At 43.5% G+C, this 22,802-nt stretch overlaps 1 protein-coding gene across 1 annotated transcript in view; it reads left to right on the top strand.

The window, feature by feature from the left end:
- The window catches only part of NT5DC1 (5'-nucleotidase domain containing 1), a 1,278,063-nt gene that overhangs the window by 968,482 nt on the left and 286,779 nt on the right, over nucleotides 1–22,802 (top strand). The window contains exon 10 of the mRNA XM_085612174.1: nucleotides 3,321–3,488. Coding sequence (XP_085468300.1) covers nucleotides 3,321–3,488 — 168 coding nt within the window. The remainder of the gene's footprint in view (nucleotides 1–3,320; nucleotides 3,489–22,802) is intronic.

Genomic DNA, 22,802 nt, shown 5'->3' with positions numbered 1-22,802 from the left:
TTTGCTAGACAGTGAACAAAAGAATACGGTAGAAGTACTGAAATAGTATGTGTTCATTATGTAATGATAATATTTCTTTGGCTACTTTTTTTGTATCACGTCGCGAAGGTAATCTGTAACATATTCTAAATCTTTTAACTTATTTACATGTCTTTTTCTTTGCATTTTTTAGTTTTATTGATTAATTTTTGATTGACAGAGTTGCTTAATGAAAAGTCAAACGTTCTTTTACAAAATAAACCTTTACACTTACAATAGAATAATAAAAACTTTTTTGATATGGTGCGTAATGCTGCTGTCATTAAGCACTATAAATAACAAGAGCTATTAATGTCCAATTTAAGGGCACCTGAAACAGAGACCTCAGAAAGACGAAAGACTGAACTGGCCCTGTGACAACCGGTGACCCACAGGCCTCACACAAATGTCACTAGCACCCTTTTATCTCACTGAGACATCAGACCCTAGAAAGAGCCCAGCCATCAAGCAATAGGAAAGTTATCTCCTCAAAACCAGCCAACATATAGTTACATTAGAAATTTTAAACTAGCACTATGGATATCTTTCCACTTAGTGACATATTGGCTCGGAAAAGACCTCTGGCCTGTCTGCTGGAATATGCCGCGTAATTAATGTGGTAAACAAGCCAAGCCCTTGTACGGTGTGTTTTTTCTCTCAACACCGCTTCATGTGGCAGGCTGAGAGGCCTCTTCTGAAAATGACACTGAGTTCAGATAGGCCGAACACCTAAGCCCTCCTGCATGGGTTCATGCCAGCTAGGTTCACCCCACCATCCACAGCCGCGTACCATGAGTTGTTTTGTATGAAAGCCCTTGTGTGCATTGCTCTAGTGTGCTAAACTCGTTTTTTCAAACAAGTGCGGTGCTGAATGTTAAAGTCTCTTCTAAATTAATAAAAATGGAGGTGGGTGAGCCGCGCCATGCAGAACAAAAGAAAGGCGTGGTCACCATAGTTAAAGATAAAGTGCAGCGTTGTGGCGTGCCACCCTGGAAGTGCTCGGTGTCAATGTAAAAATAAAGGTATAGCGCAGCATCGCGCCGTGCCTTACTGGAAGTTCTCGGTGTCAATCTAAAAAAAGTTCTAAAGACAAGACATACAATAGCTCAAGTGGAAGAGGACAAGCCCTGGGGGTGATCCATGGAAGTCAACAATTGAGAAAAAAGGTGGGACACGATGGAGCCATTATCCAATTATAAACAATGTTTTTTAAAGGACCCGTCAAAAGACAATCAGAAGATGGAGATGGGCTGTAAGCTGATAGACTGAATACAGCATGTCAAGAGACAGCGCATGTGTCACATAGACTTTACCTAAAAACGTTGTCGTCATCTGAGTAAAAGTCCTCCTAGTTGGCATGGAACAAGTCTGCTTTGTCCCTCACATCAGTGATACTTTGGCCTCTCCCATTTGTCATCACTCCTATTTTGGTTATTATTGACCCTAGCCCTCAGCTTCAAAGCCAATAACCAGCCCACTTCATCTCCTTTACAGTAATATTTCTCTTTGACTGTCAGTAAGGAATATGCTATTATTTTTAGTGTGTATAATAGGCAAGACAACTGTTATACCCTACCTAAAGATGCAAGGTCGATTCTGGAATCACAGTGCATTTTATTTACTAAGGGAAATATATGTAGGCATAGGGATTGGGCAGATAACAGTGTGCCTCACATTAGGAAGTACAGCCATGTTGTCATGAAAAGGATGTCTTTGGCACACAAGAATGCTTACAGGTTGACCACTTTGTTACTTGGGACAACCCACAATCTCTCCAAGTTTAATTTTCTAACTGAGAAAGAGTCAAGACTCCACATTTCCTCTTGTGGGGGGACGTTTCTTTATGCTTTGTTACCCTTCCAGTGATACCCAGCCATAGAGTTCAGGAACAGCTCATACAGCTTTCCAATTCTGAAAGACCTCAGTAGAACATTGCCTTGCACCTTCCACTAGAACAAGATAATGCTTTACAGAGAATGGAGAATAATTTATAGCCAACAACAGGGTCTTCAAGTCTTTCCTAAAAAAAGTTATGATTAGAATCCAGTCTAGGGCCATGGGTAGCACATTCTAAAGGTGAGATGCCTGAAGTTGGAAAAACCTTACTCCACAACAAGCCCGCTTGAAATATAGAACCCTGAGAAGGTCTTATTTGCCTGCCCACAGAAGTTTAACAGAAGCATTAGGCAACAACAGGTTAGAAGGGAGGCCAATCCAGTTTCATTTGACTGATGGATCAAATAGATAACCTATTAATTCTCAGATTAATTAGGAGCCAGTGCAGCAAGAGTCTACCCTTTGCCACATGATAACATTTTTGGAGGCTTCAAGCGAGCGTGACTGCCATATTTTGGGTTTGCCACAATCTGGCAATCAGTGGATTTTGCAAGCACAGATACAAGATATTTCTGTAGTCTAAACAGGAAAACACACAGACCTGATCACCTCAGCTTTCCACTGAACAGGAATAAAAGGCAAGATATTACAAAGGTACTTCAGATGTAGAAATCAGGCCTAGAAGACCTTTTGGACCTGAACCTCAAATCAAAAGTAGCATTCAAACGTCAAACCTAGTTTCTAACCTGCCTGACGTGCCAGCACTGGTATGAATCCTAACCAGATGGGCTTTTGAACGCTGTCCCAGGCAAAGTTTTCACCGCTTGCAATTAGGACCTCCTTCTCACCATTCGTTTTTAGGAAGTCAGCCATCTAACCCTAAATGATCATTGTACACTGTCTAAAATGGATGGAGTTTGGCACATCCTGCCACCTGATCTTGTCTCAGCAGTTACTTAGAATCATTCTTGTAGGAGAGGTCTTTGAAGACAATGGACCTAACCTTTGTTGTTTTTTCGCACAATTTGAAAAAGTGAGCGAGCTGGGCGTAAGTAAAGGGTACTCATCTTAATGCAGTTTACAGTGCTGTTAGTCCTTGTGCTTTCTTCTCTTGAAGCACTTACCCTCCTCCCATCTCAGAATTCAGCAATGTTTTTTGTCTGTTTCAATATTAACTTCTTTAGATGTAGGTGCTTGTGTACTGGTTGTGCTCTGGAATGGTCTAGGAAGCTGTCAGGTCATAAGAGGAAATCCATTGACAATGCTTCCCTAAGACACAAATAGTAATGGTGGGACAATAGAAGCAGCTCAGTCTGTCGAATTATACAAAATTATAGATATTTCAAAATCACGATCAGCCATCAAGTGCGAAAAGAAGTCTAGGAACCAAATGGGTCAGGTAATCTTGGATTTTGTAATTGGAGGTGTTTTCTAATAAAACACCTTCTTTGATGTCTGGCCTACAGGTGGTTTATTTTGGTGACAGCATGCGCTCAGATATCTTCGCAGCTCATCACTACAGTAACTGGGAGACTGTCCTAATCCTGGAGGAGCTGAGAGATGACAGCGACAAGGAGCCTAAAGAGCATAAAGAAACCAAGTTTGAATCATTGAAGAAAAGAGTTAAATATGAGGTAAGAGGTCTGTCCCCCCAGTTTTCATGCAATCATTCCGTCACAAAATGCACCAGCCTTTTCGAAGTTTCTCTACCAATGTTCTGTCACGCTTGCTGCACTTTGCAAGAACTCACAGTTCACGTGTTGGAGGCACATGATGGTTGTAAATGCTGGCAAAAATTGGCATTGTTATATTTACTGCTCATGCCACATTGACTGTCTAATGGCCTGAATTTAGGTTTGGTGACCAGGATATTCAGTCTCAAACATAACAAATGTCCCGTCCACCATACTACATGTGCATTATATCCTTTAACACTTGTAATACGGTGGACAGGATATCAGTCACGTTTTCAACGAGTATCTTCTCCACGAAACTCTAATTCAGTCCCTAAGATTATATTAACTTGAATCCTAAAAATGTAATTAATGGTGCATGAAAGCACTTTCAAGCAGGCTTTGCATGGCCACCATAAATATATTTGTAAACTGCATGCGCTGTGCCTCTCCTCGTCTATCGTAATTCATAAATCATCTGTATTGAGCCCAGAAGACATCCGTCTGAATCCTTGTTTCTCCACATTGAAATAAACTCAGTTACTAGATATCATATGCCAGAAAGTCTTCGATCAGTAAACCAAATCAAGCCAGGCCCCTTCCCACAACCAGATATCAGCCGTGTTTAGAAAAGCAGTTACAACAGCCAGTGGCGGCTCCTCTGCTATGGCAGAGGAGCGTTGCCCCACTGCTTTCAAGCAGTGCGAGAAGCGGAAACATAACATGATAATACCTTTCAGTTATTATCATGTTATGCTTCCTTTGTGGGTGGGCGGGGCTGCTATGCTCACGGAGCAGGGCAGGGGCGGTGTGGTTTGCCCAATCAAGTGCGCAGTGACTGTTTGGTCAGCCCTCTCAGGCCTTCCAAACCAGTCATATGCACTTTTCCCTTCTCCATGCAGGCTGCACTACAGCCTGCATGGAGAACATGCCCACCCTTACAGCCCCTGGTTGAGTGCTGGGTCATGGCACTCAGATCAATCACATTGGCTTAGGGGTGGGAGCATGGTTGCCTGCTTCCTGTTCCTGGAAGCGGACTCAGGAGAGCAGGAGCAGAGACGCGGGACCCGGCCTGAAGGTAAGTTTAAAAATGTTTTTTATTTCGAACCCCTGCTCCCCCCCACGTGACCCCTGCCCCCCACCCACAGCCCCCCCACCCCCATTCACACACCCGTGAGCAATGCTGGTCGCCCCTGACAAGTATTTGGTCAAGTTCATCGAGGAATTTAAATCCGGCCACATGACCCAAAACCTGAGAGACCTGCTCTGGGTGACCCTCCTCACTCAGACCATCTTCTAGGCATTCTGCATCACATTTAAGGCAATAATCACAAATACCTGAGCCTACCTGGCTGAAAATGAACCACTTCAACTAGCCTCCATAAAGCAAGGAAACACAGCATAGCCAGGATCAAAACCAAACAAGCATTGGCACAGCCAATAGGTCTTGCCTTTGGGAACTTATAAGTGTTTAGCCATGCAACAGTTGATGTTGTTGCACCAAGGATATTGTGCTGGATAACTAAACACTTATAAGGTCCCAAAGGCGAGACCTATTGGCTATGCCAATGCTTGTTTCTTGTGTTGTTGATCTCTACTATGTGGATGCAATTCCCTTAAGGCCACATTTCCTCTCTTGGGCTCCCCTTGCATTAGGCCACAACATTACTGGATCTTTTTCGTTGTGTCTTTTCCTGTCTGCAAGGAAACTCTGGGGTTAAGAGTCCACACCACAGGACATTCCACACATTGAAATGGCTGCCTTGTGACTTTTCAGTTTGCCTGCATTCAGGTGATTGGTCACAAGACAGCCAATGTCAGGGCTGCACTAAGCTGCTAATCTGACCGGAGCAGTGTTAGAATCCACACTTCCGGGATTCAACTAATAACCATCTGTGCGGGTCAGCAATAGACCTGGGGAAAGGCAAATAGGATAAGAGATAGAAACTGAGACTTTGGACATATTCACTTTGCCTGTTCTTGCTGCTGGGCTCAACCTACACTGCAGAGGCATTAACATATACAACAGGAAATAAACTGTTTTACTACACTGTAAGCATTACTTTTAATGGTTTCTACAATGACATATGAAATTCCTTGTGACAATCTCTGTAAAACCCAATCCCTAGTACCGATGTAAACCCTAAGACTTCCGAAAGCTGAAAGATACAATCACCCTTTGTAATAGATGAATGAAATAACCTGAGCTATAATACATATTCCTACACAGATAGCTACCTTCCGTGAATTGTAAATCAAGTCTGTCATTTGAATGTCTCGGTGTACATTAGTTTTAAAATATTAATACACATTAGTGTTGTGTATACACTACTGACAATATATATTCGCTTCCCACCAATGGCAGTACCTTAATACTATATGTGATTCGAGTAATCTAAACAAAGTCTGTACAAGTTCAGGATTCCTCTAGCTTCTCTTTGGTACCAGAGTCATCCTTCGTAGGATGACTCGAGTACTAATGTGTAAATAAAAGTCCTAATCTTTGATCTCAAGTGTTAAATATTGTTGAAAATATGAAGAGTTTCAATCTCCTGGTAACAATGTTCTAGCTGCAGCAACTAAGTATCCTGCTAAATTCCTCGTGTTTCAGACATGCTCTGAAACACAAGGAACTTACACTGTATGGATGTAAGATGGCTGCAGCAATTGCAAGTCTTGTGAGAGTCTTGTGGTGCTCTGGGACCAGTGGTCGAAGTGGGGGAAAAGAAGTAAGGGAACTGTGGGCGGAGAATCAGAGGGCAGGAATAACCCAAGGATTGGATCAGTGGGCGGAGCCAGAGGTGTGGCCAGAATGCGCAAACATCCCAATTTTTAGAATTTGTTTGCCATTTCACAGCCCAGTTTAATCAACCAATGGATACACATGATTATATAAGGTTATAATGAGTTATTGATATTAAAACACATTCACAAAGCTGGATATGCTTCTAATCACAGAATGTCCCAAATACGATAAAATGTGGAAGCACGAGCCATTTGTCGCCGAGCCATGGAGTTTGTCATCAGCACTTCTCCCTTTTTCCACAACAGCAGTTCAAACATGAATGGCAAAATATTCTAGTTTGCAAATGTTTTCTATATAATTATGGCTCTGCCATATTTGCCTCCTAATGCAAGATTTGCTGCATGATCTGACCATTTAAACTAATAAATTGTTTGTAGCTCAAACGTATCAAAAGTTAATAAACAATTTGACTTGTTTTGCTGCGGAGTGGATGGCTTATTGCAAAGGTTGACTGATCACCTTTCTCACTGTTGCATTTGTATGTTACACTGGTACTAATAAGGCAAAATCTTTCCAAAGACTGTTAGCATGTGTACACATGTCAAAATAATAAAATATCAGAAAATATACTGCATTACGCTGCAGCCTTGGTGGGTTGCAGCTACCACTTCTGAAACAAGGCCAATGGAGCTAACTATGGGTGAGGCAGACTGGCCTTAAGGGCAGGGCCGGTCTTAGCACTGGTGGTGCCCTGTGCATTGATGTTTGTTATTACCCCCTAATGGCCACCTCTGCCATGGATTCCCTCACAACCACCCTTTAACAGTGCCCCTTAAGTCTCCATAACCACACTCTCTCCCAGATGCATTTAATTTGATTCACAGCGCCACTCATACCAGTGTAGGGTGTCAGAGCACTTTACATCACACACATTACTCAGAGACAATCAATATGTGTGTAAATCACTGTATAGAAAATGTTACATAAGACTAAGGACTACAAGGTGTAGGAGTCACATGACAACCATACTACTAGGCCGTATAGTTTATTAGCGATTGATCTGGAGAAACAAACTCAGAATTTAAAACGTAATACTATGGTTGGGGGTTCTCTTTAATAATCAGAATTGATTTCTGTCCAAAAGAACACTTTTTGTAACATTAGGATAATCAAAGACTGGGGGAAAAACATAACGCTCTAATTTATACCTTGAAGTTTGTATGCAGCTCTTAGATGAAAGTTAATAGCTCACTGGTGTATGTTAGGAATTTAACTTATAAACTGCAAGTAACAAAAGGATCCCTCTGACAAAAGCAGTAGCCCACTGACCTATTTACATTATGTGCACTTTGTGATCTGTGTAGGAAGGTGGAATCTGACTGCATGGTTGCCCCCACTTTTTTCCCGGTGTTTTGCTGGTGTCTGGCTGGGATCCTGCTATTCAGGACCCCAGCCTATCTGCTTTCTCCCTTAAATTGATTACAAGTACTATAGGTACACTCCAGATTGGATTCTGAGGTACCCTTATAAGTCCCTAGTATATGGTATACTATGTACCAAGGGCATAGGTACCCCAAAGGCCTACCAGGGGCTGCAGCATGTATTGTGCCATTGGGAAGCCTTCCAAAATGACACCACAGGTCTGCTACAGCAGCCTGGGTAAGGTGGTGCATGCACCCCTTACTGAGATATAGGTTCACTATATCTCTCTATATCACTGCACATATAAACCTATCAGTCACCCCTATGGCAGGTCTTACCAATCCTGAAGGCAGGGTGCTGGGTTTTATGTGAGAGGGTGCCCATGCATGAGTAGAGGCCCTTTATTCCGGGGTTGTTTGTGATGCAGCCAAACCATACACTCTTAAGTGCATTATAACCAAACGGTAAATGCTAACTTTGGGATGACTGCACGGATACATGTCCTGTTTGGTGTCAAACACTTTGGAATCATACCTCCACACCAGTAACTGGTGTGGGAGTATGATCCCACCCTTCTAGAGGGAGAAACATGACAGCACCGGTATACCCGGTACCAGCTAACAGAGCCCTGGTCTCACAAAATGGATGCTGCCAGACACAGACACAAGTCTGCCCTTCCTGCTGCTGGACAAAACTCCGGCAGGGGAGGCCTGGACAATAGGTTTCCTGTCACAGGGAGGTGTCACCACCTCCCAGACAGGCTTTAGTGTATTGGGGCTGGGTGGGTGTACTCCAAGAGTGCTTTGAAGTTCAGCACTAGGGGCACATTTGGTGTCCCTGTGCATAGTCCAGCTCAAACCAGTTGCAGGGATACCAGCCCCTGCTCTGGCGCAAAACTGGACAAAGGAAATGGGTCTTTCCTGACCCTCCAATAGGTGGGTCCCTAGAGTTTGTCCCACCCCTTCCTTGGGTATAAGAAAGGAACCCCTTGCAACAGGACTTTAGATTACACCTGGATGAAACTCTGATACTGAATCCTGGAACTTCGACGATCTACATTGAACTAGATGAGTGAAGAATCTCCCTTGGAGTAAAGGAGTTACTCCCCTGCAAGGCAGGCACTAAAGACACATCTGACCGGTTTGCATCTCCCAAGCTCCCGCCAGACTCTGAAGAATTTTGCAACACAGGAGGTGGGTTTCCATGGTCTTAGAGGTCGATCAGTGCCCACAGCAAGTCTGAGGCCCGTATCCCTTGTGGCGACCGTGCAAACCGAATCCCTGGACACCACGTCACTTTGCAGAAACATCAGCTTTCCAACGACGCCTGCAGCTGAGCTTTGGATTACTTATAGCCCTGACCCCGAGCAGCATTTGCACTGAAGATTGCCCGCCTACACTCCACGACTGTTCCGTGAGCTGGGCCTTTGTGTTTTCTCTCGAGGTCCCTTTGCGATCTCTGGTCCGTCGGCTGGTGGGTCCCTGTGAAGGCAACTTTACTTCTAATTAGGCTTACCTGGTTGCTCCAGACATGCCCTGACTCTACATTGCTTGGGGAGTCCCCAGGACCTTGCTGGTCCGCACCGAAGCATCTTTTTTCTTCCTGCGTGGGTTGCTGTTGCCAAGGCTTGTTGTGTTTAATCTGAGCGCTGACACCGCAGCACTCCACATCCTTTGTGGGACAACTCAAATCCAGCTTCTGGTTCCCGTCGACACCTCCTGGTCCTCGTGGCTGCAGAGTCAAGCTTCGCCTCTTCGCCCCTGAATCACCTGACATCGGTGGGCTTTTGTCTACCGTGCCCCTGGTCACTGGCAAGTGACCCAGACTCTGTCCCCTTTGCTTTCAGGTTCTTCTGATCTTCAATCCAGACTTGGATCACACCGGACACTTTTCTCCTTCCCGGCAGCAGCACTTTGCAGCAGACCGCCATTGAAATCAACGACGATTCCCGACACCATTTGACACCTATGCACCCGGCTTCCCTGGGTGAGGTAATTCGAGTACTCCGGTGCTCCCATTGGTGCTGGCCCTAGAACCCCCTAAGTCTAAAGGGGTCTGCACAAAGTCCTCTCCTAAGTGTCCTTATCTTCTAAAATTCCAACCGCGACTTTCCCATAGAATAGTACGGGGCTCGCGCCTGTGTTCTCACACTGCACGCGTCCCCCGTGGGTCTCCTGTGTCACTACCATGGGTGGTTCCTTGGGGTCCCAGCGATTCTACGTGCTTTAGGCACTGTGTCTAGTCAAGTCGTGGTTCTTATACCACTTTCTTAATATATGGTTTGGTCCGCCCCTTTGGCCCATTGTATATTGTGCTAGTTACTGTTGTTTTAGAACTGTATTATTGTGTATCTTGAACTCTAATCTCATAAAGAGATTAGTAGTGAGTGTTTAGAAATAAATACATATATTTTATATATACCTTGTGTGGATCTCCTTTCATTTAGTAATTCAAGAGGTTATAATCTGGTAAACCAAGCTGCTTTTCACTCCTTCAAGACTTAGCCTGAAGGCTGCTCTCCATAGCTAACACTACAATAGCTTTCAATAAAGTTTGTCTTTAAACCTATCATCAATAAGGGTTGTTTGGACTGGTACAAGGTGCCCACTATAACTAGTAGACAGCATATACCAGGCCAACTTCTCACAATCTGCATGGTACATGTTCTTTACAGCAGGCACATAAACCCTCTGAGCTACCTTTCCATGAATCAAAACTTCCACTAGACAAATTATCTCTCTCTAGGAAGAACATTAAACACCAGAGTCATCATGACATTTTTATTGTTGCCGAAAATTGCTGAAGGCCAGGAAGGAGACAGCAAGCGCTTTTAAAACCTTTAACTTGCAAACATAATGCCTCCACCCAAAGTCAGCACCCGGTGCGGTCACACCGGTTGCACTGCCCTAGAGCTGGCCCTTCTCAAGTGTCCTGTGACCTCAGTGACAGAGTCACTGTCGCTCTAGAGTGTGCTGCTTCATAGGCCTGTCTGCAAGACTGGAGGTGAACTTCAGTATGGATTGTGGTGGACAAACCTTGAAGGTTAACCCAGACTTGCCAGTGCTAGGGTCCACCTGCTGGTGCTAAGACACCAGCGCTTCTAAGGTCTTGCGAAGCCTTCTAAGGTCTAGCATGGGATTGTGCTCTCTCAGGAGAGTCGTCTGGTGGACTGGTTATTAAGGCTGAGCCTGGTTCCCCAGTTCCAAATTCAGTAGCTCTGGCCATAGTGCCACATCCTCTCCCCCACTGAACACCATACTGCCCCACTGAGAAAAACTCACACTGCCTTCAACTACAAACCAATTGCTGCCAGCTATAAACACCTGGATGAGGCTCAATTTAAATGACGCACTAGACAAGAGCAATATGCGGCCTACAAAAAAAAGTAAAAACATCCTGGAAAAAGCAAACCCTCATAGGGAATGCAAAATTTAGCAAACCATGTGAAATGTAAGCAGGAACAACATGGTTACCTTAACGCGTTTACACTCGCTATTCAGAAATCAGTGAGTGCTTTTGCCTGAAAAGTTAAGGACATGACTACAGGGCCCTGAATGAACTCATTTCAATGTCCATTGCCTATATCCTTACAAAACGTAAGCAGTATTGTAAAAAGACCACATCCCTGGACGCAGAGTCGCAGTACACATTTTGTTTTCCAATCCACACATTGCAGTACCTCCAGGATTGGTGCACTAGTTGTAAGCCCAGGGAAAACAAAGACAAGAAAACAAAAATAGCGCTTCGCTGGCAAACTCTAAAAGTGGCGCTAATGTGTTTGGGTGTGAATAAAATCAATCTGGTCAGTTTGCTACCACTCTGTCTTACTTTACTTATTTATTTTTCATATTTTTAACCTTTTATTCCAGATGCTGCTCTTTGGAATTAAAATACGACATTTCCAGCAAAAAGGTTTTTCTTTTTTGGATCCATTTCACAGGGGAGCAAATAAAAGAAAGGAGAGGAAAGAGTGTGAAAACCCCGTCTTGAAGTCTCGGTTTTCTGTAAGAGAAGAACTGCTAGACAGAAAGAGAGGGAAGAAGGAAAGAGTGTCGGGGGGGGGGCTGCAGCTGTAGCGACAGAGCAGAAGTGGACACTGTATTTTTCTTCTCTGGGCAAGGAGTGTGGCTCAATGGTTAGAGCGGCAGACCCTGAAGCAGAGTTCTGGCCAGGGACCAGGGTTCGATTCCCGCCTCGGCAGGGCTCGGGCTCAATTTCCTCGGACCTGTCTATTCTCGCCTCGGTGCCTAATCTAATCACGGGCCCCACGCTGCAACTCTGGGCAATAGCTTGCTTAGCCTCCACACCGGCCCCAACAGCGCTAAGGATGCCTGGCTTCACCCTGGGGGTGCCCAGGAGTGGACACTTCACAGGGAAAGCCAGGAGGGGTTCCACAGCGGTATGAGTATCAGCGCCAGGAAACCGCAAAGGCGACACCGCAAGGTGGCCGTCTGGTGCCAGTGCGCTCTATAAGTACCTTGACATTTACATTTTACGTTTACATTTTTACATTTACAAGAAGGAAAAAGACAGAGTCCTGTTACTTCTCTGCCGCCTGTCCTCGAACGCCAGGAACGCCAAGCTTTATTTAAAGGCGATGGTGATTTCTTGCGTCCTGGGACGCATTTTCAAAATAAAAAAGTAGGGGAACGGAATCCCTGGAATTGAAGAAGTAGGGGCACGCCGTGCCCTGCCGATCCCCCCCACTTCGACCACTGTCTGGGACATATAATTTGTCTCGACTTGCGTGTTTTGCATAGTGCATGCTGTGCTGCTGCAAAAGCTCACATCAAATGATGCCTACAATTTGTTGACCTCCTCTACAGATTCAAGAACACATGAAGTTTGGAGGAGCACATCTCTGTGCCTGCATGGCATACGCAGGTGAGAGCAGGAAGCATATCATGACAGCTACTCAGAATGGCTGAAAAATGCAGCAAGGCTTAGTGTTACCCACCTTGATTGGTCATTCTACAGCAAATCAGATTGACACAGCTGCGGCAGGGCTTTATATGTCTAGTTTTGTGGCCCAGGAAGACCAACCTGCAGAGGATGGGCTTTTGCTCATTTTGCCCTGCAGCCCTGAAGGTAGGTAGTTAGTATCAGCGAAGGACGACATACAAAGGAACGGAAATAATATTTTCCATTCCTTCCATGAAGGAAACACGTGATGTTTTAAAACTGAGAGCATGTGTCTTACTTCCAAGGTCCTGTCTCCATATTGTTTCGACATAGAACAAAAGAGTGTTCTATATTGGGAATTATAGGAGGCTTGTGTGATAAACACTGTATTTAACTGGCAATGATTTTTTGAGGCTTTCAGAACAAACAACCCCTGTGCAACTCTTTTGAGAAAGCTCTTGTGAAACTAAGAGTACAACGAATTTTGGGGCATATTATCAAGGACGGCGTTAACATTATCGCCGCTTCAGCGGTAGAAAACTGCCACTAAAGCGACGATAATGGGCTTGATAATGTGCCGTAGAGAATTCCCATAGAAGCCCATGTTGACACCAGAACATGGGCTTCTATTGGTATTCTATAACACATTTTATCAAGCCCATTACCGCTGCTTTAGTGGCAGTTTTCTGCCACTAAAGCGGCGATAATGTTAACGCCGTTTCTTGATAATATGCCTCTTTGACAGTATACCAGGGTATCATTACAGCACTTGATCACAAAAGGCCTTTCAATGACCTTAACTCATACAGTTTATTCCAGTTTGTTCACTGCATAAAGTTTTTGGTGTTTGTAATAATTTTAGAAATAACAGTGCTATAGAGTGGTACGTGCCAGATTTTAAATATAACCAGAGACTGTGTAATGAGTTCCTTCTAACTTCAGTGCTTGCAAGAACTATATTGCCGTGAGTATTCCGGAAATCTATCATGGATCTAGACATGTGCTCTATTACCACCAATGTGGCACATAAATATTGATTTATTCATAAATGTATTGCATGTTTACATAGACAGAGAAAGATTAATAAAAGAATCAAATGCAGCATTTAAAAAATAAAAACATTTTATATAAGGTTAGTCCATATAAATGTTACATATACTTTAGGGGTAATACCCGTTTCTTGATGTTTATTCTGTGACTGTCAACATTGGCTTCTTGTTTCTCCCTTTCACCTTGTATGCTTTTCTTGTACATTTTATTCTTACCTTTATCTACCCATATGTGTGTGTTTATGTATATATAGAGAAAGAGATAAGTGTGATTAAAATGTTTGCAATGGCGTTGCCATGAAACTAAAATTCATGAGAAACAATGCTACTTTGTCCACACGCTATACTTACAAGTCAACCTTAACATCTGTTATTACGTGAGAAAGCTTAATTGAGATGCTTTTGGGAGGCTGTGTTCATAAGTTTGTAAAAAATGCATATGAACCTACATGCATGTGTTTCGTTCATGATGGCACCACTGGGAACTTTACAATCCCCTGTCGGTGAAAACAAAAACTTGATATCTGTATAGTATCCTCTTACCGAGCATATTTAGTAGCCACCATAGGGTGGAGGGCGAGGCTACCCCGAGGGCCCCTTCGAAGAGAGCCCAGTCCGCTAAAAGTAGAACAACTTCTGCCAAACTCAGCAAATCGCTGCGAGGCGGCATGCACTGCACCCCTGGGGCCGCACAGGAAACGTATTGCATTACTTAATGAAGAGCTGTATCGGCGGGGGTGGCAAGGGGCTTTGCAGCAGATGCCACAGGGCAGCGATACTTCTGTTGCTTGGCAGAGCCTAAAATGCATAATGACATTAAGTCGCGTTGCTTCCAGACACCGTCAAAGCACACAATTACCTGTAAACACCCTTGCATTAGGTGAAAGAATACCTTAGAACTTCTTTGGCAGTAAGTTTAGGCTGAGCCATAACAACCTGTGACATTGTGCCAAAGATACTCATGTCACAACAGCCTGCCAGTGGCAGGGTATGCTTGGCAGGAAGGATACCGCAGCACTCAGTGCACAGCAGCAGGAACCCCTAACCTCCCTCCACCTCCCCCCCACCCACACACACACTTTCCGAACAATAGACAGTGCTAAAAAAAAAAAATACAACATGCATTTCCCATCTCCGAACCATTGGTCTTCCTGAAGCCACCCAGTCCCCGCCACGGGATGCCTCACCAAACCATGACAGAAGAAGCACGGACAGCGGGCGTCCAACTAAATTGTGCCTTGCTTGGGCACTTTCAATGCAAGTACCATGAAAAATTATTTTTTTTTAAACACAACAGAGGTTTTCTAACCGATGCCAGACAAAACAAGGTTTGAGTCCTGCAAGCAGGCGCCACCGCGCAGGCAGCCCCCCAGCGCAGCGTGCAGCAATCAATACATGAAGCATTACGGGTGGTCGTCTCTGGAAATCTTTCTCTACAGAAGCGCAATTTCTGCCTGCGACTCTGCAGAAAGGATATGCCCGAAAGCGGCTGTCGAACTCCAGAAGACCCGTCGATGCAAGGTTGAATACGTGACACATCTGTAAAGTGGGATCTGCACCCAGACAACCAGCCAGAGCCACCTAGTCCCTGTTGCACTTACATTTCCAAACACGACCAAAAGACTCCCTTGGGCTGACCGTGAACGGATTCTCTAACAAGCCAACAGATAACGAACGGAGGGAGGGAGAATGGGAGCAAGCCATCAGAGACCATAAATGGAGGAAGAATGGAGAAAACTAACAAGAACAACAAACGGAACAAGAGGGCGTGCGGACGCGTAAGTGATCGCGATCAAACATCAAAGCGGCCGTGCGGCCGTGAAAGTGAAAGTAATCGCGGTCAAGAGCGGCGCGTGCCCGCGCACATGCACTGTAGCTCTAGGCTGGCCTGGTAGCACTTTTTGGGGCACTCTCAATAAGTCTCGCCAGACCAGGGCATGCGCTGGGTCAGGCGAGACCTAAAAATGCAAAGCTGAAAATAAGAGGAGACTCCTGGATACCTTGATGCATGTATTCAGGATCTGGAAGAGCTTCCCGTATGTAATAATCTCACATCATTTCTCCTGCAGCTCAGAAAGGGACAAAAGCCCCACCTGTGTCCAAAATGTATTATCCATCAATAGAAATCCTCCAGAAACCCGTCCCTCCTCCCTATTCCTTTCTACTAACTGGTTACATTGTACACAATCTTGAATCGTTCCTTACCCATTATAGAACCCTGTGTACTGTGCTCTAGCGCTTATATTTTGAGTTGCGCGATAAATAGTCCAGTATGTATATATGAACCAGCCCCCACAACAGCTGAGATGTTCGTATGGTAAGCTGCTAACAAAGACAAACCTCCACTGTGATGCTGTTTCTGATGAACTTTTTCTTACAAATTATCAGTGTCTTACATTCACCTTCAGAGGTTTTTATAGAAGTATCTTAGAGAAAATGTGACAGGAATAACAGTAAAGATTAGGAAGAAAGGAAAACACTTGAAATGTCCAAGACTGAGTTCTCCAGACATTATGAAGAGGATACTGACGGTTTTCCGTGATTTCATGAAACCACTCGACCTGTGTGGCCACCCAACTCTTCAGTGACTTGCAGTATTCGTATCCTATAGGCTTGAAGATATTTTATTCCATATCTGTTGCACACTGCGTATCACCATGAGGTACAACACAGGCATCGAAGTCTAGAAGAGCAGGTTTTGGGCTTAACATTTCCAGGTACCTTCCTATGCTTGACTGAATTTCTAAACTGTCCTATTTATGATGCACGTGTAAGTGGTGCAGAACGTGAAGGAAAGTAGTCCAGTGCTTTACATTTTTAGAAGGGTGGCGCCATGGACATGGACGTTAAGGGGTAGCAGAAGTGGCATCACACGCCCTTGGACCTTCAGTTTTACTCACACACACTTGCTTACACATAACGCACACATTTAAACTTACACACACTGTCACGTAAACACACTCTCATCGGTAAGCATGCACACAATTTAATTTGTTACTTACCTCAGCTACCAGGAAGGTCATATTCCAGCTAATTATACTCATGTTGTGAATACACTAATAGTGAATAGCTCACAACTCTCTTCAGTCTGTCATTTACCTTGCCCTATCTTTGAGGGAATGCATGTGTCAGTGCAGTCATATGTGGATAACACCTACGTTTATATTAAATTATCCGAGGACTTATCCATGTGATGAGACTTAGATGAAGTAGTGGTAGATATTCAGTCATGGATGACTACCAACTCCTTACAAATTAGCAGCTCAAAGACTCAGACCATTGTTGTTTGGGTCAAGATCCGATCTAAGCTGACCTCCCTCAGAACTCCAAAACAGTGACTTGAGCTAGATGTTACAGAGACAGTGAGAAATCTGCAAGTTATGTTTGACATTGAGTCCCTATTGACTCCACAATTTAGCACAGTAGTCAGCACATGCTACTGTCAATAAGAAAACCCAAACCCATTCTTTTTTTGTCTTTATTAAATGTATTATTCTTCATTTTCCAATATACATTATAAATTAATTCAATAGCACACAAGATCGACATAGCACAACATAGCTGGTGGATATAAATTGTCTCCAAGTCCAGCCAATGCCTTCCTCTATCTTACTCAGCTCTCAGAGTCTCTGCGGTTGCATTGTCCTCTGTGAGTCGCACTGCCGCTTCATCAAAACCATAATACATTTGACATTTTCTCAACATCTTGTCGACCCCCTTCCCCCGTATATCACGCTTTTTGCCCCCATGCACATGTCCATTTCTACCAGCCGTTCTGAACTCTTGTTAGCTCAACATTGTTAGGGATATCCCCCCAGAATAAATTGAGTGGTGCATGATATATTGAGACCCAGGACTGGAGCTATTTCCAATATAATATTACCCCAGTAGGCTTGTATTATAGAGCACCCCCAGATTGTATGTATTAACATGCCGTCTTCTAGACTGCATTTCAAACATGTGGAAGTTTGGGGTCTTCCAATTTTGTGGGGCCAACTTCTGTTGTAGTTCGCCTTTAGCAGAATCGTGATCTGGATCAATTGTAATCTCGATTTTATGTTCACATCCTTTTGGTCATAAGAGCTGCTTCCCAATCAGGGTCTTCCAAGGAACGCAGGTCTCTCCCCCAAGTAGCCCTCTGCTTCTACTGGTTGTCTGGTTTATTGTTTATGAGGATCCGAAAAATAGGAGACAGCACCTTTTTTCAAGTTCTTCTCTAAGTATTCTACTTTCCAGGGAGGTACTCTCAGGCAGCTGCTGTCAGTCCACCACTTATGCCTCTAGGGCATGCCTAAGCTAGGTGTCTTTGCATATCTGTGTATTTGTCAAGCTGTACTCTTCTTGCAAACTGTGGAATGTTTACAATCCCCCCCACTATGGAAATGGCAGTCGTTAGAAATCCCACATTTGTGCCTTCTGTGTCTGACCCGGTTTCTTTTGGCATGAGGACTCTGCTCACTTTACTCTTACTAACCTGTGGTAAAGTGCTTGTGTTCTCCCTTTCAAACATGGTAAAATTAGCATACACCTGACTGGACAATTTCATTTACTTAGAAGTCCCTGGTATATTGTAATACATATACCCAGGGGCTGTAAATGAAATGTTATTAGTGTGCTGCAGTGCTCATCGTGCCAACCACTGAAGTAGCCCTGTAATACTTTTTTCCAGGCCTTCCATTGCAAAGTGTTTTGCAGTTTTATACTGCCATTTCAACCTGGTAAAGTAAACCTTCTGCCAGGCCTAAACTTTGCTTTTTAATACTTATAAGTCTATTATAAGGTAGGCCCTAGATGTACAAAGGACTGGGTGCATTGTATTTTAAAAGTAGGACATGTATGTTTAATGTGTTTACATGTCTTGGCAGTTAAAAAATAATAATAATAACTTTCACTGTGACAAGGCTGGCCTCCCATAGACTAACACTGGTTTACCTTATTGAAATTAGTAGGAGCTAAATTCAGTTTAGGAACAACTAGAAAAATGCTCTTCCACTCATTTTAATTGTAACTTAAAATCCCCTTTATTGGTAAAGTCAGATTTTAAATTATTTAAAATAGAATGCCACTTTTCGAAAGTTTGCATTTTCCCACTTAAGCCAAATGTGCCTTTCTGCCAGTGTCCAGGTTCACCTGACTGTTACTGGCCCTCCTGTTGTGTGATGTGTATTCTTCAATGACCGTGGACAAAAGGGCCTGAGAGTGAGGTACTGGACTGTTCCCATGAGGGACAGGGTCAAAACTGATTTGCAAATCGCTGAATCCAAACTGGAGTGGTGTAGTGAGCAAATGAAAGATGGATTTAACCCAGATCTCTTGACTGAGGTGAATGTTTGATTTACTGTGCATTGCGTCCATCATTTGTTTGCATAGTACTTTTTGCCCTAAGCGGGATGAATATGCCCAGACGTGGGTCCCTTGCTCACTGTGTCACTGGATTCAAGCTAGCCTGGCTGATGAGGGGTACAGTTCAATGAGTGCCTGCCAGGCTTTACTCATGTGACACCCAGAGATTCAAAACTTCGCATAATCCATTGGGACTTAAGCATCGACGTTGAACTGTGGTGAAGAATTGAATTAGAAATTTCTCCATGGATGATTTGAAGATCATTGAGGAAATAAAATGGACTGAAAATGTACAAAAGTGAACTTTATTGGATGGTTTACACTCATTATAGCTGTGCATGTTGGGCTAGGGTGCTTGATGAGGCTCTTGCTGCTTTGGGATCAACCTTCCCGTCACTTACAGGGTTATGCCCCGTTCCCGCGCTGGCTACCGATTAAAACTCGCTTTCAGGTGATGGATCTTTGCCATTGTATTTTGAGTCATCATAATAAATTAAATCACAAATACAGTTCTGTATTGAGTCAATGATGAGAGTTTGATTTAGTTTTAAAAGTTTATTTCTCATTAAGACATAAGCAAAAGTCTTTTTCTTCCTTTTTATTCGGATTAGTCAGTAAAGTCAAGTATGTTTACAGAAACCTTACAAAAATATGGTTAGAACAAATCATCAAATAATTCATCAGGTGCATTTCATAACAGAAAAATTCCCTATTCTTTAGAACAGGACCAGAGTTAGTAGAACTCATGAAAAGTTCAAGTTCAAAGGAAAAGAATGAGATAAATAGAGGACATAAAGCTCAAAATTCAAATCAAAGCAGCAGAACGTCCGATTAAGGGTAGTTCATGAAACTCAGCCAAGTCTCAATATTTCAAGCAAATAAGTAAACAGTTGCAGTAGCAATCTGTAAAAAATGGGAACATCAATAATAAGGTAAAGGATGAACAACGGCAGCGGTAGTCACAGCTGTCAGTCGAGGACAAGGGAAATGAGATATGTGTCTGGGGATAGCTGTGTGGAATGAGTGTTGAGCCTACACTAGGAACACACTAATTATGGGGAGAGGATGTAGCCTTACGGCTAGAGCGGTCGACCTTGAAGCTGGGGAACCCGGTTCGAGTCTCGGCAACGATGCTCAACATCCTGTGATTTTGGGCAAATCACTTAATCTCCCCATGCCTAACAAAAATGTGTCCATCTGTAACACAACTGGTGCTCATGTAAAGCGCTCTGATATCTTTGGGTCTAGTTTGCGCTATATGAAACTCTGAAAAGAAAAGAAAAAAATTATAAAAGGCAAAAATAATGTTGCAGAAAGAGTAGCCAGTCTCATCTTCTGATCGACTCAGGCAGCAGCATTCGTTGGAGAGCGAGTTCAGCTCTTCCTTTCCAACAAAAAACCATGCAGCTTGTAAAGTTTTATAATAAAGTTTGCTACAGACATTTTACAGATGTAGCTTCTCGATTCATAAGCCTCCATTCCCATGTGCAACAAAATTAACGTAACCTTCTAATGTTAAATGTTTCATTGCGTAAACAATGAACTATGCTAAAGAAGAGAAACATCAACTTGTGAAAATACTGTTTAGTAATGCATTTCATTAACACAAACAAGAAATACTGTTTTAAAATAAACATCTATTATATTCAAGCGTTATGTGAAATATGGGGAAAATTGGAAGTTTGGTGATCAGAAGCAGATGTTTCTTAGCAACATTTAACACATTTGTTAAACCGGAACATTCTGCAGTTTTGACGAATATTTCTAAACACGTCACATTAAGGTCAAGCCTCTAAATTCCATTGTGCACATATCAGCATTGTCCAGTTCACTTCTAGATAGAAGAAAACTTGCATTTAAGCGTTTCTGTCGCCTATACCAATAACTTTGTCTGCATAGTGCAGTTTGTGCATTAAATTTGAGTCACTTCTTAAAATGTTAAGTTAATCATTGCACACATAGCTGTTATTTTACGTGATTTGTTTCTTAACTAGTGAGCTTCTTCAAGCTCAAAGGTGACATTGTTCATCTTCCTTGAAGCCATCTCTATCACGGAGCATTAACCTGCTCTTGCTCTGCGGCTAAACCTCTCTTGGAGCACAGAGGTCTATGGTGTTTAGGTTATGGTTGTAAAACAGTGCTTAGCAAAACAACGTAAAATGTGTGACACGGTTGTCAATAAGAGTGTCTCCTGCGAGTTTTCGCTCTGCTGGAGTTCCAAAAACATTCACCAGTGGGTGAGATAGTGTGTAAAGAACAGGCTGACCCAGCTTAACTGTGGCCATCAACCACACGTTTAAGAAGTGGATATTTGTAATCCTGACATGTGGCTGTTTCCCACTATGTGGCTTACAATCCATTGGTGCCACTTCTACATTAACCCCTTCGCCGCGGCACGAATTTTGCAGCGGCGCTGGGGGGGTTTGGGGTGTTTGTGGCGCCACCATGCTCGTGACGGAACCACTCCGTCATGAGCCACGGGCGCGCTGTGCTCATGACGGAGTGGTTCCGTCACGACTCCGCCCACTTGCATTGATCGCCCGCACAGGCGGGGAATCAGTGCCGCGTGGGCGGAGCGGCCGCCAACGGCCGCAGCATGACGGAACCACTCCGTCATGAGCACACGGCGCCCGTGGCTCATGACGGAGTGGTTCCGTCATGAGCAGGGAAGGAGTTAAAAACTGAGGCGGTGTTTTTTATAAATGAAAGTGGCCACTTCCGAATGCGTACCCACCAAGGTTTTTTTGGATTACTTTTAGTTCCATTAGGTCTTATAGGTATTTGAGAGCATTTTCTATGTGTGTTCTATGCGTCATGATACATCGTATGACAGAGGTGGCAGTAACAACGGGCAAGCCACGGAGGTGGTGTAGGGACAGGGCAAGCAATGATGCAAGAGAGGGAGAGAGGGCTTAGGGACATGGGAACAAGCAGAAGCTCGACGGAATCGACCTAAAAAAAAGTACGACAGACACTAAGAATGTAATTAATCAATACTTGGTCTATGCTCCATCAAAGCAACAAACAGATGAAGAGGAAGTGGAATCTGGAGGCGATGACCAATGAGATGCAAGGAAATGAAAGTGATTATTAAGCTAACCAATGGCAAGTAATGGACAGGCTAAAAGCCCCCTTTTTTAAGAAACAATAGATAGTCGCAAGCAACAGCAAATGCACGCTGTCTCAGGCGAGACCCAAAAAGGAATGTTCTTTATATGGAGCAGGGGCATTAATTAATTGTCTTAATTTAAAATACGGAACATGAAGCAAAGTTTGAGGCAAAATTAGTTTGTCATGTTTTGTGTCATGAAAGTACACAAATACACAAAACGGCTAAATGTTTTAGCAAAGTTAAATCACAGGTCCATCCTTTTCATTTAAAAGCGAATCATATGTCGCGTCTTCAATTATTTCATAAATATTTTTCACCATTTTGCCAGGGTGCAAAATGCATGTAATGTCGACTGCAGCAAAAAACTGTTTTCTCACAAAGCAATCAACAAAAGGAGTGCAGCCAGGCCCTTACAAACAGAGACTATTTCCCACTGTTTGCCTTGCCCGGTCACAATACAAAACAGAAAGATACCGACATTGCCTTTTGTTATCTCAGCAGGATGTGACTCAGAAGGCATTTGAATTTAGATGGTGCAATGTCTTTGGTACAAAAAACACCAGATAAGACAACAAGATTGTAATCATGTGCCTGTTCCTGACGAGAAAGGAAGTATCGAAATGTTAATGATTCTCTGTGTTCTGGCTTCTCTGAATAGATATAGAGGAGACAGGCCGCGTTTCGACACAGTATTCTCACAT

Source organism: Triturus cristatus, chromosome 6, assembly GCF_964204655.1.
Source record: "Triturus cristatus chromosome 6, aTriCri1.1, whole genome shotgun sequence".
Taxonomy (NCBI): domain Eukaryota; kingdom Metazoa; phylum Chordata; class Amphibia; order Caudata; family Salamandridae; genus Triturus; species Triturus cristatus.
This window is presented reverse-complemented; position numbering and strand designations above follow the sequence as displayed.